At 43.2% G+C, this 13,119-nt stretch overlaps 1 protein-coding gene across 1 annotated transcript in view; it reads right to left on the bottom strand.

Annotated features, from left to right (window-relative positions):
• The window catches only part of ZNF185 (zinc finger protein 185 with LIM domain), an 82,184-nt gene extending 76,203 nt beyond the window's left edge, over window positions 1-5,981 (bottom strand). The window contains exons 1-5 of the mRNA XM_066582125.1: window positions 5,960-5,981; window positions 4,279-4,414; window positions 3,289-3,360; window positions 2,040-2,108; window positions 46-132 (exon numbers count right to left, since the gene is read on the bottom strand). Of these exons, the coding sequence (XP_066438222.1) occupies window positions 46-132; window positions 2,040-2,108; window positions 3,289-3,360; window positions 4,279-4,409 (359 nt within the window). The 5' untranslated portion in view covers window positions 4,410-4,414; window positions 5,960-5,981. The remainder of the gene's footprint in view (window positions 1-45; window positions 133-2,039; window positions 2,109-3,288; window positions 3,361-4,278; window positions 4,415-5,959) is intronic.
• Window positions 5,982-13,119: the final 7,138 nt, after the last annotated feature.

Below are 13,119 nucleotides of genomic sequence, written 5' to 3'. Positions count from 1 at the left end.
GGATCACATGCCATAATTAGTCAGTGGCTACTTGTGTTCACTCACCTGTGACTAACGGTTGATGGTTGTGTTGACGGCTGAGATGTTGCAGATACTGATTTGTTAGTTTCATTCGAACTATAAGAAAATTGCCTGATGGAACAAAAAAAGTACCTTTACGGCATTCTGCTGAATGGCATTATATTCAATAATTAGCACAATTACGGCGATACACATCAGATCCAAGTCATCTGACAATCTAATCTGCGTGGGAACAGCCCTAGGAACGTCGAGGGTTTCAGTATACCCAGGTTCCCAGCGGTGATAAATGACTTCCATCTGGCAGCGCCTTATTCTCCTTCCCCACAGAGCTGCCCAGTAATCCAATCAGTTGTTGCAGACCCCGCTGTACATGGTGGACATTTTTTATGCAGTTGATATGTTAAAGGAAAGGGACAATCAGACTTATTGGGACTGAATGGAAACTGACCAGTCCTATATTGAACTATTCCTCTCCCAACTAGAAAGCCTTTCATGACGCCTGCATCCTTTTAATGCTCTTTGTTTCCATATTCCGGTATACCGAGATCACTGTGGGAAGGTTTACTAGTGTCCTCCAGGCCAAATGTCTTAAGAACAGGGGATTGTGATTACTCTAGGACATACATGTCAAAAGCAAGGTCCGCGGGCTGAATCCGGCCCACCGCCTCATCTTATGTGGCCAGCAGCATCCCCACGGGCATTCCACTCACTTAGGGTGCCCACCCACTAGCGTTTTTTTTTCTGCTGCAAATTTGCTCCTATTTTTTCTTCCAATTGTCAATGGGACTTTCTAATGTTAAAAACGTAAAGTTGCATTGCATCGTGTTGCGGTTTTAACATTAGGAAGTCCCATTGACAATTGGAAGAAAAAATAGGAGCAAATTTGCAGCAGAAAAAAAACACTAGTGGGTAGTCACCCCTAGCCTGCAGCAGCAGTCGGAGGTGGCATGGCAGGGTCCCCCTGGGTGTACTGACCTGTACACAGCGCAGACGCTGAGGGGAGAGGTCAGCGGACACAGACTGCCTGGCCAGAGGTCAATAGGGGGGGGGTCGCTATTACTAACGGGACTACTATGGGGGTCAGTATTACTACCGGGGCCACTACGGGTGACGCTATTACTACTGGGTCACTATGGGGGACACTAATACTATTGGGGTCACTATTATTACTGGGGTCATTATTGGTGTCATTACTACTGGGGCCACTATGGGGGTCACTATTACTACTGGGTCACTATGGGGGACACTAATACTATTGGGGTCACTATGCGGGTCACTATTATTACTGTGTCCACTATGGGGGACATTATTACTACTACGGCCAATATGGGGGGGTCACTATTATTATTACCAGGCATTATGCGTGTGATATATTATGTGATAATAAGCTCTACTACATAGCTACTTGCCAGCTGAAATACCCAGACCAAATGTTATCTCCTGACATGTCTCAATGCATGACAGACAGTAACTTAAAGTGAATGTCCACCTTTGAACACAACATCTTTTTTTTTTTTTATCAAAATGGGGTCCAAAATTCTGTGCTAATTTCTTAATATACCACAATAATGCTCACACATTCTGAATCCTCCACACCGGCACGTTGGGAAATGCTAAAGGTCTGTCTTTCTGCTACTACAAATGATGTGGAGATTGGTGCGCATTTTCCCATTGTGGAAACTCCACGCCAAATCCCAACCCCATATATATATATATATATATATATATATATATATATATATATATATATATATATATATATATATATATATATATATATGTGTGTGTACTGTGGTGGGCAAGGCTGTGACATGAACATGCACCTCAATTATCAAAGCTGTAAAAAAATACAACCTGCCTTTGTTGCCCATATCAACCAATCAGAGCTCAGCTTTCATTTCTTAAATTGCTATGGTAAAATGAAAGCTGCGCTGTGATTGGTTGATGAGCAACGAAGACAGAATTTCTTTTAGACAGTTGATAAATCTGCCATGTTTCTAAGCCAACATATTGCTTACTTATTGCTTGAAGAAGCAGGTGGTGATGAGGATAGAAAAACCTCCTTAGCTCTAAATGTTCCCGAATTTCTGAAAAAAAGATAAGAAAGATATGGCAACATTTAATTAATGCACAAAGCTACTTTATCCATACTGTCTTGAATATGGTTGACTGAGGCCAACCAGACAAATGTAATATGACAAGATGTCCTTCCACAAAGTGCATGACAACTTAGGTTTACCATAGTGGCTGTCTTTTCTGGCTTGTAGAGGGGGCCCCAGTGGGGCTCCTCACTTATCATGTCCATATGCCCTAATAGGTGAGACAGCCCCTTTAAATGGAACCTATCCGCAGATTCATGCTGCCCTAACCACTGGCAGCATGGAGTACCAACAGGATCCCTCATTAGAATGAACTAAGTTACCCTGAAATGCCGCCGTGTTTCAGAGAGGGAATTAAATAAGGACTTCAGAATGGTGGTAAAAATGTGCAAACTTTAGTGTAAGACCCACTTGTGCAAAAATGTTGTTACTTTTTGACAGGTGCGCCACTCTATGCCACTTTCCAGAAAAGGGTTGTGGCTTGTTGGAAGGGAATATGGCTGTCTGGTCCTGACACATTTATGCATAATTTTGCCAGAAACTGGCATAAATTACAACATAAAATCTATGGCAGCTCCTAGCTGTTGTGGACTCCTGTGTGAACTCGCGGAGGCGGTAAGATGCCCCTACGGTGATATATGGAGCGGTGAGCGCTTACAGGGGTAACACTAAGACCAGCTTATCAAACATCAGTCGTAATAAATCACCTCTACGATTTTCAAAAATACCGGTATGAGAAGAAGATCCATCAGGGTGGCTCCCTGCTCGCTCAGCTTGGTTGACAAGTCTCCCCTTCATGCACCTCCAAATGTCCTTTTGTACATCTATAAGCATGTTATTTGGTAAAGGGGGTCTGTCAGCTCCTATGAGCCCAGTAAACTGAACTTTTGGGCTTATCGGAGTTGAAACCCCGAATCTGGTGGCGTGAGTCTTATACTTACCTTCCCTACTGTTCCCCATTGTGAAAGCAGCCATTGAATGCACCCAACAGACTACATAGACACAATCATCCATTCTAGGCGTGCGCTATGTAGTTCGCTGGATACATTCAGCAGCAGCTTTGTTAGCGCATGTGGAATAACGAAGTCTAAAATGGAAATGAATGAAACCCTTGTAAAACGGACACTAAACACACTGCGTGAACGCTCACTAAGAGATGGTTAATCACCTTTCACTGCTGGAATCTGAGTTTGGAGACCAATTAAACATCCTGCCCTCCAGTGCCTTCAGTTGTGGGGATCTAAGAAAGAGGAAAAAAATTGAAATGAATGACAACATTTTAAAAATTGCCTTATTTTAAAGGCCACCCAACTTTGTGAACCCGGTCTTCCAATTCTGTGGAAAGGGGTTTAGTATTTTTGAAGATAGTGTCTAGATAGTTATATTCTATCTACTACTAGTAAACCAAATGCATAGTCTCAGTGGACAGCATGAAAATAAGCGTGTGGAGGGGATGCTTGTCATTCTGAAGTATTAGGGGTGAGACTATGGCCATATGGCAACATGTGTCCCATGGCAAAAAGATCACAGTGTTGCAATGCAAAGTCACATGTGATTGTCAGTGGTGTGAAGTTGTGACCTGTGACTGGTAATGACTAAACTTTTCAAAAGTTCGGTTTGGTTAGTTCACCAAATTTTGGCAAAAAGTTCAGTTCAGTCCGAATCAGTTTGAACCAAATCCAAACTTCAGGAATAACCCTAAAATAGAGATGGAGAAGGAACGCCATTTTAGTGGGTTCAGCCAAGGTAAATGTCCCAAGGTTGGGGTATGCTCTGAACAGAACTTTTAGCAGAGTTGGACCCGATACAGGATTCAACTGTTTTGGTTTTTTGCAGTCCCAAAAAATTAAATTCGCTTGGATTTTAGCCACAAGTCACTTTTCCACTATTGACATCAACATACGTTGTGTGTTACTGCGACTTTCCTGCTGTTGGGCTGTTTTTTTTAACAGCCAAATTACAGCCGAGAAACAGTCACATGACAGCAAATCACAGACAAGTTACACAAATGTTTTGGTTCCATGGCTTTCATGTGTCTTGCTGTTGTGCGGCATGTTCCTGTTAACTTGAGAGGCTTTGCTCCATAGCTTTGAATCATCCAAGTGTTACTGATTGACCCCTTCTTGTCCTACTTAAAGTACCAGTAAGAATGTCTTACAGCGGGCTGGGGGAGTTATCCCTCTCATCTTCGGAGTTTTCTTGATGTATCCAGCTCTTGTCCTTTTTATATGTTGTACGTACTTTCATCTGTTTCAGGATGTTCTTTCTGTCTGCTTCTGAGGAACTCATCTCTCCTGAAATTCAAGACAAAATACAGCTTAACGTCTCTAAACAGGACCGTACTAACAAGCAAAGGCGTCTCAGAATGGTTTGGTGAGATAGTTTTGCATCTCTAGTTACCCCTGGCGGTATCAGGCATTGCAAACGATTTTCTGAAATATTTCCAAATACAAGAGCGATGAGTCTGAACATCAGATTGTTCATAAAAATCAAACTGTATGTCAGCGTGGGCAGAAAAGTGGCAAATGAGGTTTAACTCTGATAAATGTAAGGTTCTGCACATGGGCAGAGGAAATACATGTCACCAAAACACACTAAGGCCGCCTGCAGACGGGCGGAAATTCTCGCGCGGCAAACAAACCGCATCATGTTCTATTTCGAGCCCCGCACAGAAACGTCACTCACCGGCCGCCGACATGAAAGATCCGGAGCTGCGGGGCACAGGTGAGTACGCGCTGCTCTCTGCAGGTGCTCGGGTCGGGTCCCGCGGCGAGAATTCTCGCTGCCGGATCCGACCCGGCCGTCTGCAGGCAGCCTAAGTGGGAAACCACGGGAGAACACTGACATGGAAAAGGACTTAGGGATTTTAGTTAACTGCAAACTAATGTCAGGCAGCTGCTGCCAAGGCAAATAGGATCATAGGGTGTATCAAAAGAGTTCTAGGGGCACAGGATGAGAACAAGTCACTGGTTAAACCACACACGGAATATTGTATACAGTTTTGGGCACCGGCACTCAAGAAGGACATATCAGAGCTCCAGCAGGTACAAAGGTGGGCAACTAAAGTAATAAATGGAATGAGCGGACTACAGTTATCAAAATTTTGTTTAGAAAAAAAGACAGCCAAATATATCAGGGGACAATACAGATATCTCTCCCATCATCTATTTATACCCAGGACTGTGATGTAACAAGGGGGCGCCCTTTGCGTCTAGAGGAAAGAAGGTTTCTACATCCACATAGAAGAGGGTTCTTTACTGTAAGAGCAGTGAGCCTATGGAACTCTCTGCCTGCGGATGTGGTGATGGTGAAATCACTAAAAGAGTTCAAGAGGGGCCTGGACGCCTTTCTTGAGCGATACAATATTATATGTTATAACCACTAATTACTTCAGTAGGGTCGGTGATCTGGGGATTATTTTGATTACCAGATTTGGAGTTGACTTCTACCTCATTGGGGCTTATTGGCCTTCCTCTGGATCAACATTGCAGGATAACAGGCTGAACTGGATGGACATATTTCTCTTTTCAGCCTTACAAACAATGTTGATACCACTATATGTAACATATCGGAAGATCATTCCAAGAGACATTATCAGTGCCCATCAAAAATGTATCTATTGAGAGTTGCATTTGGAGCGGAATACAGGCCCCTCGTTATGGCAGCTGGCATTCTGCCCATTGAGCCTAGGCACATTCTGATATAAAATGTATTACATATATAGAATTTACTACTTTGTTATACTACTATATAAAATTAACAGATTACTAGAGTTAGCGGTGCGTCAACAGACTACAGGCTGCTCTAAAGGGCAGTTCAGACTCCGCTGCAGCACTCACCAATTCCCTGCAGCCTTTCAGGTTACTGTCAGAATCATCCTCCACATGATCGATAATAGGGCATCAATACTAATGCAGTTCCCAATTACTGTAGACTAGTTTACGTGGTTTCAAGCTGGAGTGTTACTTTCACAAGAAAGTTCTAGTGTCTTCTATGAGAATCTGATTAATGTCATAATAACCTGTAAAACCTGTCGCTCATACCAGAACATTTTAATTTTAGAATTAAGAGCTCATTAAACAATGGGTGTGTTTGGTTAGACAAACTCCAAACAACAAAAAGCACATTTTTTCCACATCCAATTTCTCCTTATGTTTTCTTACCTTTAAGGAGTTGGCCACTTTAAAAGTCTGCAAATTTTCACATATGTCCTAATGTGTGGCATGTATGCAAAAAAGTAACAATAACTCACTCATACGGCCTCTTCTCCAAGTTACACCCACTGACTCAGAAGCACTGCTGCTCTCGTCCACTGCGGCACAATATGGAGGTGCAGCGGATCAGGGCATGTCCATGCTCGAACTTCCTGTCATTCAGGTGCTGCTCTCTAGCACCACCCTGAGGCACAAGTGCAGTTACGGGTATTACTAGCTGAGCATGCGCCATCCTTCCAGGGTTGGGATGTATGCAGCTGCTTAAACAACCCAGCCTGTGCAGCTAGGAATACCGTTAACTGCGATTGCACACCGGGATGATGCTAGAGAGCAGCGCACACACCTCTATATCAAGTTGGGTATGGACGTGCCCTGATCAGCTGCCCCTCCATGTTTTGTGCTGCAGTGGCACTTTCAAAGTGCTTCTGAGTCAGGGGGTGTAAATTGGAAAATGAACACAGAGGCCATATGAGTGACTTATTTGCCCCACATTAGGGCATATGTCAAATTTTGCACATTTAAAATGGCCAACCCCTTTATAAAACTACTATTGCCCGAAAAATTAATTGAATTAGTTACTATTTGTGGAAAAAAAAACAATCTAATTAGGTTTTCAGGATTGTTTCCATTTTTACTCTTGTATGAACCATAATTAACACAAAAGAGTAGTGGGAAAAATTGGATCTGTAACTCAGAGGGTGCAGGGGTACCAACCACAGAGATTCCTGGACAGTCCGTAACAATTGGGCAAATTTCTCCAGTGTCCATGAAAAAAAATAGACGTGTCTGTGATATTTTTTGAGGCTGGTGGTACTTTAAGTCATTATTTTAAGAAATTTTATGAATTATGTAACGACATTTCACTTAATCCATCGCAGTTTATCCATTACTTATTTGTACTTGATGAGGCTAAGGCGTCTTAAAAAGCAATCATTGATATATATATATTTTTTTTGCTAATTCCGTATAGGGACAAATGCAAAAGTAGGATCCTAGAAATGACCCTTCTCATCTACATAGTATAAAATGCACAAAAATTAATGTGTAACCCAAATCTCAGATAATTGTACCAGAGACCCAATGATTGCCATTACAGATGCTAATAATTGGCTTTTTTGTATGAAAACAATTCCACCAATGACCGATTTTAAGTAATAATGTGCTATCCAATCTTAATCCCTCAATGCTACAGGACATACAGTTGCGTCATGCAGGTTCGGGGTATGTATGGAGGGGAATCGTGGGTTGATTCCACTCCATACAAAGTGGGTGCCGGCTGTTTCTTACAGCCGACACCCTCCCACAACAGATTCGATAAGCCGCACCCCTCATCTGAGCTGTTAACCCTTTAATGCCCCGATCGATGTTGGGGGGTCCCACACTGCCTCCCCCCGCAATGAGATGGCGTGTTGCCGTGCAGTTGCCATGGCAATCAGGGGGGTTCTGAAAAGCCCCAGGGCTGCCATTGCAGAGTGCCTATCAAGCCATACCCGTGGCGAGGCTTGATAGATTGCTAAAGCATTACATCATACTGCAGGAGCGATCAAAGCATTGCATTTGTTTAAAGAAGTTTTATTAATTATTAAAAAAAATAAAAGACAATAAAAGTTCAAAAAACTTTTTGCCATAATTATAAGAAACGAATCTAAAGAATAAAACAAAAAAACATATCTTGAATCGCTGCGTTTGTAAAAGTCCGATCTATCAAAGTAGCGCATTATTTACCCCGCACGGTGAACGTTGTCAGAAAAAAAAACGATGCCAGAATTGCGCTTTTTAGTCACCCCATCTCCAGGAAAAAATGTAATAAAAAGCGATCAAAAAGTCGTATGTACTCCAATAAAAACTACAGGATGCCCCGCAAAAAACGAGCCCTCGCCCCAACTATGTCTACGGAAGAATAAAAAAGTTATGGCTGTCAGAAGATGGCGCTAGACGATAAAAAAAGTAAATATCTTTGGAAAAAAATAAAGGTAGCACAGCCCAAAAAAACTATATAAATGTGGTATCCTAGTAATCGTACTGACCAATAGAATAAAGTTACCACTAGAGATGAGCGAGCATACTCGCTAAGGGCAATTACTCGATCGAGCATTGCCCTTAGCGAGTACCTGCCTGCTCGAGAGCAAAGATTCAGCTGCCGGCGGCAGGCAGAGAATGGCAGGGGAGAGCAGGGAGGAGCGGAGGGGAGATTTCTCTCTCCCTCTCTCCCCCCCGCTCACTGCCGCAACTCACATGTCACCCGCACCGGCAGCCGAACCTTTTCTTCCGAGCAGGGAAATACTCGCTAAGGACAATGCTCGCTCATCTCTAGTTACCACGTCATTTGTGTTGCAGTTTGTGCGCCGTAGAAACAAGACGCACCGAAAGTAGGCGGAATTCCATAATTTTTTCATTTCACGCCACTTACATTTTTTTTACGTTTTTCAGCACATTATATGGTACTTTAAATAGCACCATTGAAAAATACAACTCGCCCCGCAACAACAAGCCCCCATACAGCGACGTCGATGGACAAATAAAAGAGTTATGATTTTTTTTAAAAGGGTGGGAAAAAAACAAAAATGGAAAAAAAAGAGTCACGTCCTTTTGGGGTTAAAGAAATACAAACACTACATTCTCCTTCAGAAATGTATTAATATACAGTGAAACCTCTCCAAAACACCGTTTTTAGAAAATGACCCCCCCCCTTAGCAGACTACTTTTCAATACAATTTTGGGTCTTCTTGTCAAAAAGGCTTATTTGTATATATATTATATGGTGATAAAGCAGCCAATATACATGTGGTGCCCGCCCCTCGATGCCCGAAACCTATAATGAGTATCAATCTATAGTGACAGCTCTAAGACATGGAAATCTGTTCAGTTTTCGTTAAGCAGTCGCTCATCGTTGTCTTTCAGTGTGCTGATGATGAGCCTTATCAGGGATTCACAGCGGGATACAGCTGATACTATTGTTTCAGCTGTATCCCGCTCCCTGATGGCAGGCTGGGTATGAAGAACAGAGCGGTCCAGCTCTGTTCTCCAAACACGGCATGAAGTGCTCGGCTGTATAACAGCTGGGCGCTCTGTGCAGAAAACATCTGGATGCAGAAGACAAGCGGGGACAACCCGCTTGTCTTCTGCATCCTCTGCACGGAGCGCACAGCTGTTATACAGCCGAGCGCTCCGTGCAGAGAACATCTGGATGCAGAAGACAAGCGGGGACACTTTGCTTGTCTTCTGCATCCTCTGCTGGCAGCACAAGGTCATCGCTCATCTTGGGCGATCATCTTGCGCTCTAAATGACACAACGATTATCGCTCAAAATACATCTTTTGAGCAATAATCCTTGTGTCTAAATGGGCCTTAAGGAAGACAATGCAATTAAAGTAATTTTTGGCCAAATGAAAATATCATGAGGAGAAATGAAAATATGTGTGATCATAACCAAATCTTTGGCACCCTTTAGGCCCCTTTAGCCTTGTCAAGGAGACATATTAAAGGGCATGTTTATGGTTACTAACACATCTCAAGGTTTTCTCCATGTTGGTGTTTGACAAAACAGAATTGCCCAATCACAAAGATATGTTGCACAATCTTCTGCTTTCTGAGATGTCTTTTGATACAATCAGTATTGGCCATGATGTACCTTGAGCCAAGCAGAGCAAATTATTTTGAAGGCCTCCATAAATTTATATATAAGTTTGTCTACTTTTATATCTCCTAGGCCCTTTGGGCTTCAGAATCTGGATTTACCAGTATTCAAGCAGCCAGTTCAACTCTTGTAGATAGCGCTTGAAAGTTCCCAACAAATTGCACAATTCTCTGCCTTATAGCTGCATTGAATCAATAAGTCAAGTCTTCAGCCATATAAAGCTGGCCATAAACATTAGATTAAAGGAATTGTGCCAAGTGTTACACTTATTCCCTATGCGCAGAGACCCCCATCCCATATTCACAGATTTGAAGATAAGTGTCTACTGTAATTGGTGAGGGTCTAACTGCTGGGATCACTACTGATCATGAGAACTGGGATCCCATTCAGAGGCGGACTGGGCGGGCAGCAGGCGGACATATACCCCCTCCAAGCTAGTCCCTTGGATGCCCGGGGGCCACTGGCTGGATCAATTTATTCCACTAGTTAGGGCCGCCAGGTGAAGTAATTGATTCCACTGTTTAAGGCTGTTGAGTGGAGCAATGTATTCCGCTGTTCAGGGCCGTCAGGATGTTTCTTCTATTACTGCTGCACTATCACTGACAGAGTACATCAGCGCTGCAAACCACAGCTCCCTCTCCTCCATTTTCTGGCACAGCTTTTTTCAGCGCACATTGAAGGGACTAGTCTGACGGAGGCAGTAGTCATTTGCAGCGCTGACATGCTCTGTCAGGAAAAGTGCAGCAAGTTGCAACCATTGAAGGAACACCTAAGTGGTCCTAAAGAGGTCCAAAAGCCATGCTCTACTTTGCAGTCCTGCAATGTTATAGAGAATGCAAGGCAACTTACATGGTTGAAGTTTTGGGGGGCGGTGGCCCTGGGAAGGGAGAGGACATACCTAGGGGTCAAAATGGGGATGTGGAAACAGCGGGCACAATGACTTCGTGTCCAGGTCACTGAGGAGGCCCAATTACTTTGTGTGCATATGACGGGGCCATATAGGGGGCAGAGTAACTTTACAGGGGAGCACAGAGGTGGCATAATTATTTTGGGGGGGGGGGCTACAGAGTGGCTATGATGATCCTGTAGAGCCACAGCAAGGGCCCTTTTACACAGAATGATCATCGTTCAGTGTAAAGGCTGCCATCGACTGAAAGACGATCTACGAATATCGGGTGAGTGGAAAACATGACACAACCAGTTTTGGCAAGAACAGTCTCTTCCACCATGATAGATGACCAGGGGAGAGAAGGATCAGGCAATAAACTTGCCCACTGCTTTTGTTCTCATTGGATTTAAGTCACTGCTAGAATTATCAGACAAAGGCTTCTCATTGAGAACACATACGCGCTTTGCCAAGCATACGTTTGTATGAGGTAGTCAGGAGGGATCGGTATCGGCTAAACGAGTATTCGAATGTTTATGGCCATTTTAAGGGATATCTAAGAAAGATGAGACCATCACAAGGAATACAAACAAGTTGTACTTATTCATAGAAACGCACACAGAAAGACATTGAGCAATGAGCAGTGTGCGTATTATCTTCCGGGAATCCGAGGAATGTGTTTATCGACTGATGCAATGGAGTGATTAGGAAATACACATTTCCACAAGGGCATCACAATTGTCATTTTAGTCTTCGAGGAGTCTTTAGTGCATCCTAAATGCACCATGCAGACCTGATTCAACACACTCGTGGCGGAGGTGCAATGGTTCCAAGTCTGTGTTGAAGTTACATAAAGAGCGCCTTGTTTCATACTTTGTGTCCTTTAAGCAAACACATTAACCTGATGTCATATTAGATAGCATTGTATTAGGTGTCTCTGAGCAGACAGTTATTACACAGGATTACGTAGTCTAGACCTCATGCCTTTGACCTTGTTTTTATAGATATACTTTCATATGGCTTTACTAGACATCTCTTACATAAAGCTATAAAATCTGCCAAGCGGAAGTTTGCATTATTGAAGCTGGCAATGATGCAGTGACTAGACTAATACTATCATTGAGCAGGACAACTGAGTAAAGGTGCATTTACACACATAGATGATCGCTCAAAATTTGTCCAAAACTGACAGTTCGGAGGTGGCATAGGTACTAATGGGCTTATCAGCCCTTTAGTACTTCATTTGCATGTATTTAGAGAACAGCGGGTGGTCTGTTCTCTAAATACATCGCTAGTGTTCTACAGCAGGACAGCAGCTGTTAAAGAATGTTATCAGCTCCGTGGAGAAAACACAGCGTGGGTCCGTCTTATCTTATCGTCCTGAGGGACTAGGATTTCATGCGGACTGAAGTCAGCGATGAAAAAAAGTGCACGGTACGTGCATGATGGACGCACATTTACACACAACGATTATCACTCAAAAGATGACTCTATCTTTAAATTTTGGAAGAAAATACCATATATACTCGAGTATAAGCCTAGTTTTTCAGCAAATTTTTTTATGCTGAAAAAGCCCCCCTCGGCTCAATCATTCACAGCTATTCAGTGGATGACATCAGTGAATGGCTGTGATTGGTTTATTGAGCGCTGGCTGTGATTGGCTGGAGCTCAATCCAATCACAGTGCTTACTTACGCAGCGCTGGGAGGTGAGTATTGCATTTTTTCTTTACCTGGTATATACTCGAATATAGCTCGGCTTATACTCGAGTTAATAAGTTTTACCATTTTTTTGTGGTAAAACTTATTGGCTCGGCTTATACTCGGGTCGGCTAATACTCAAGTATATACAGTAATTCAGCTTCTATCTGCCATTTTTGACCCCCCCAAAAATCACTGCAGCCAATAGCTTTAATATCTACATGTCTCATGAGGTGGCAGGCCAGATCACATCCATCAAAAGCTGGAATTATATGGATATTAACCCTGCTGGAAACCCACAGATGCTAGTCTGAGGCAAATGAGAAGAGCCAGGAGAGGCTGCAGACTGTGCCCTAAGCAGCAGCATGCATATCACAAGCATGGGAGTTTCTTTAGTGGGTGCAACGACTACTGTGCGATTGATTACTCTATTATAGGCCTCATGCCCACAGCCGTGACTGACTCCGCCAGCGGAATATCGCAGCAGAGTCTGCCACGGCGCCCCCCAAAAGCCCCATACTTACCACTCCAGATCCACTCTACGTGTCCTGCCTGGCAAGCCG

This window comes from Eleutherodactylus coqui, chromosome 10, assembly GCF_035609145.1.
Source record: "Eleutherodactylus coqui strain aEleCoq1 chromosome 10, aEleCoq1.hap1, whole genome shotgun sequence".
Taxonomy (NCBI): Eukaryota; Metazoa; Chordata; class Amphibia; order Anura; family Eleutherodactylidae; genus Eleutherodactylus; species Eleutherodactylus coqui.
This window is presented reverse-complemented; position numbering and strand designations above follow the sequence as displayed.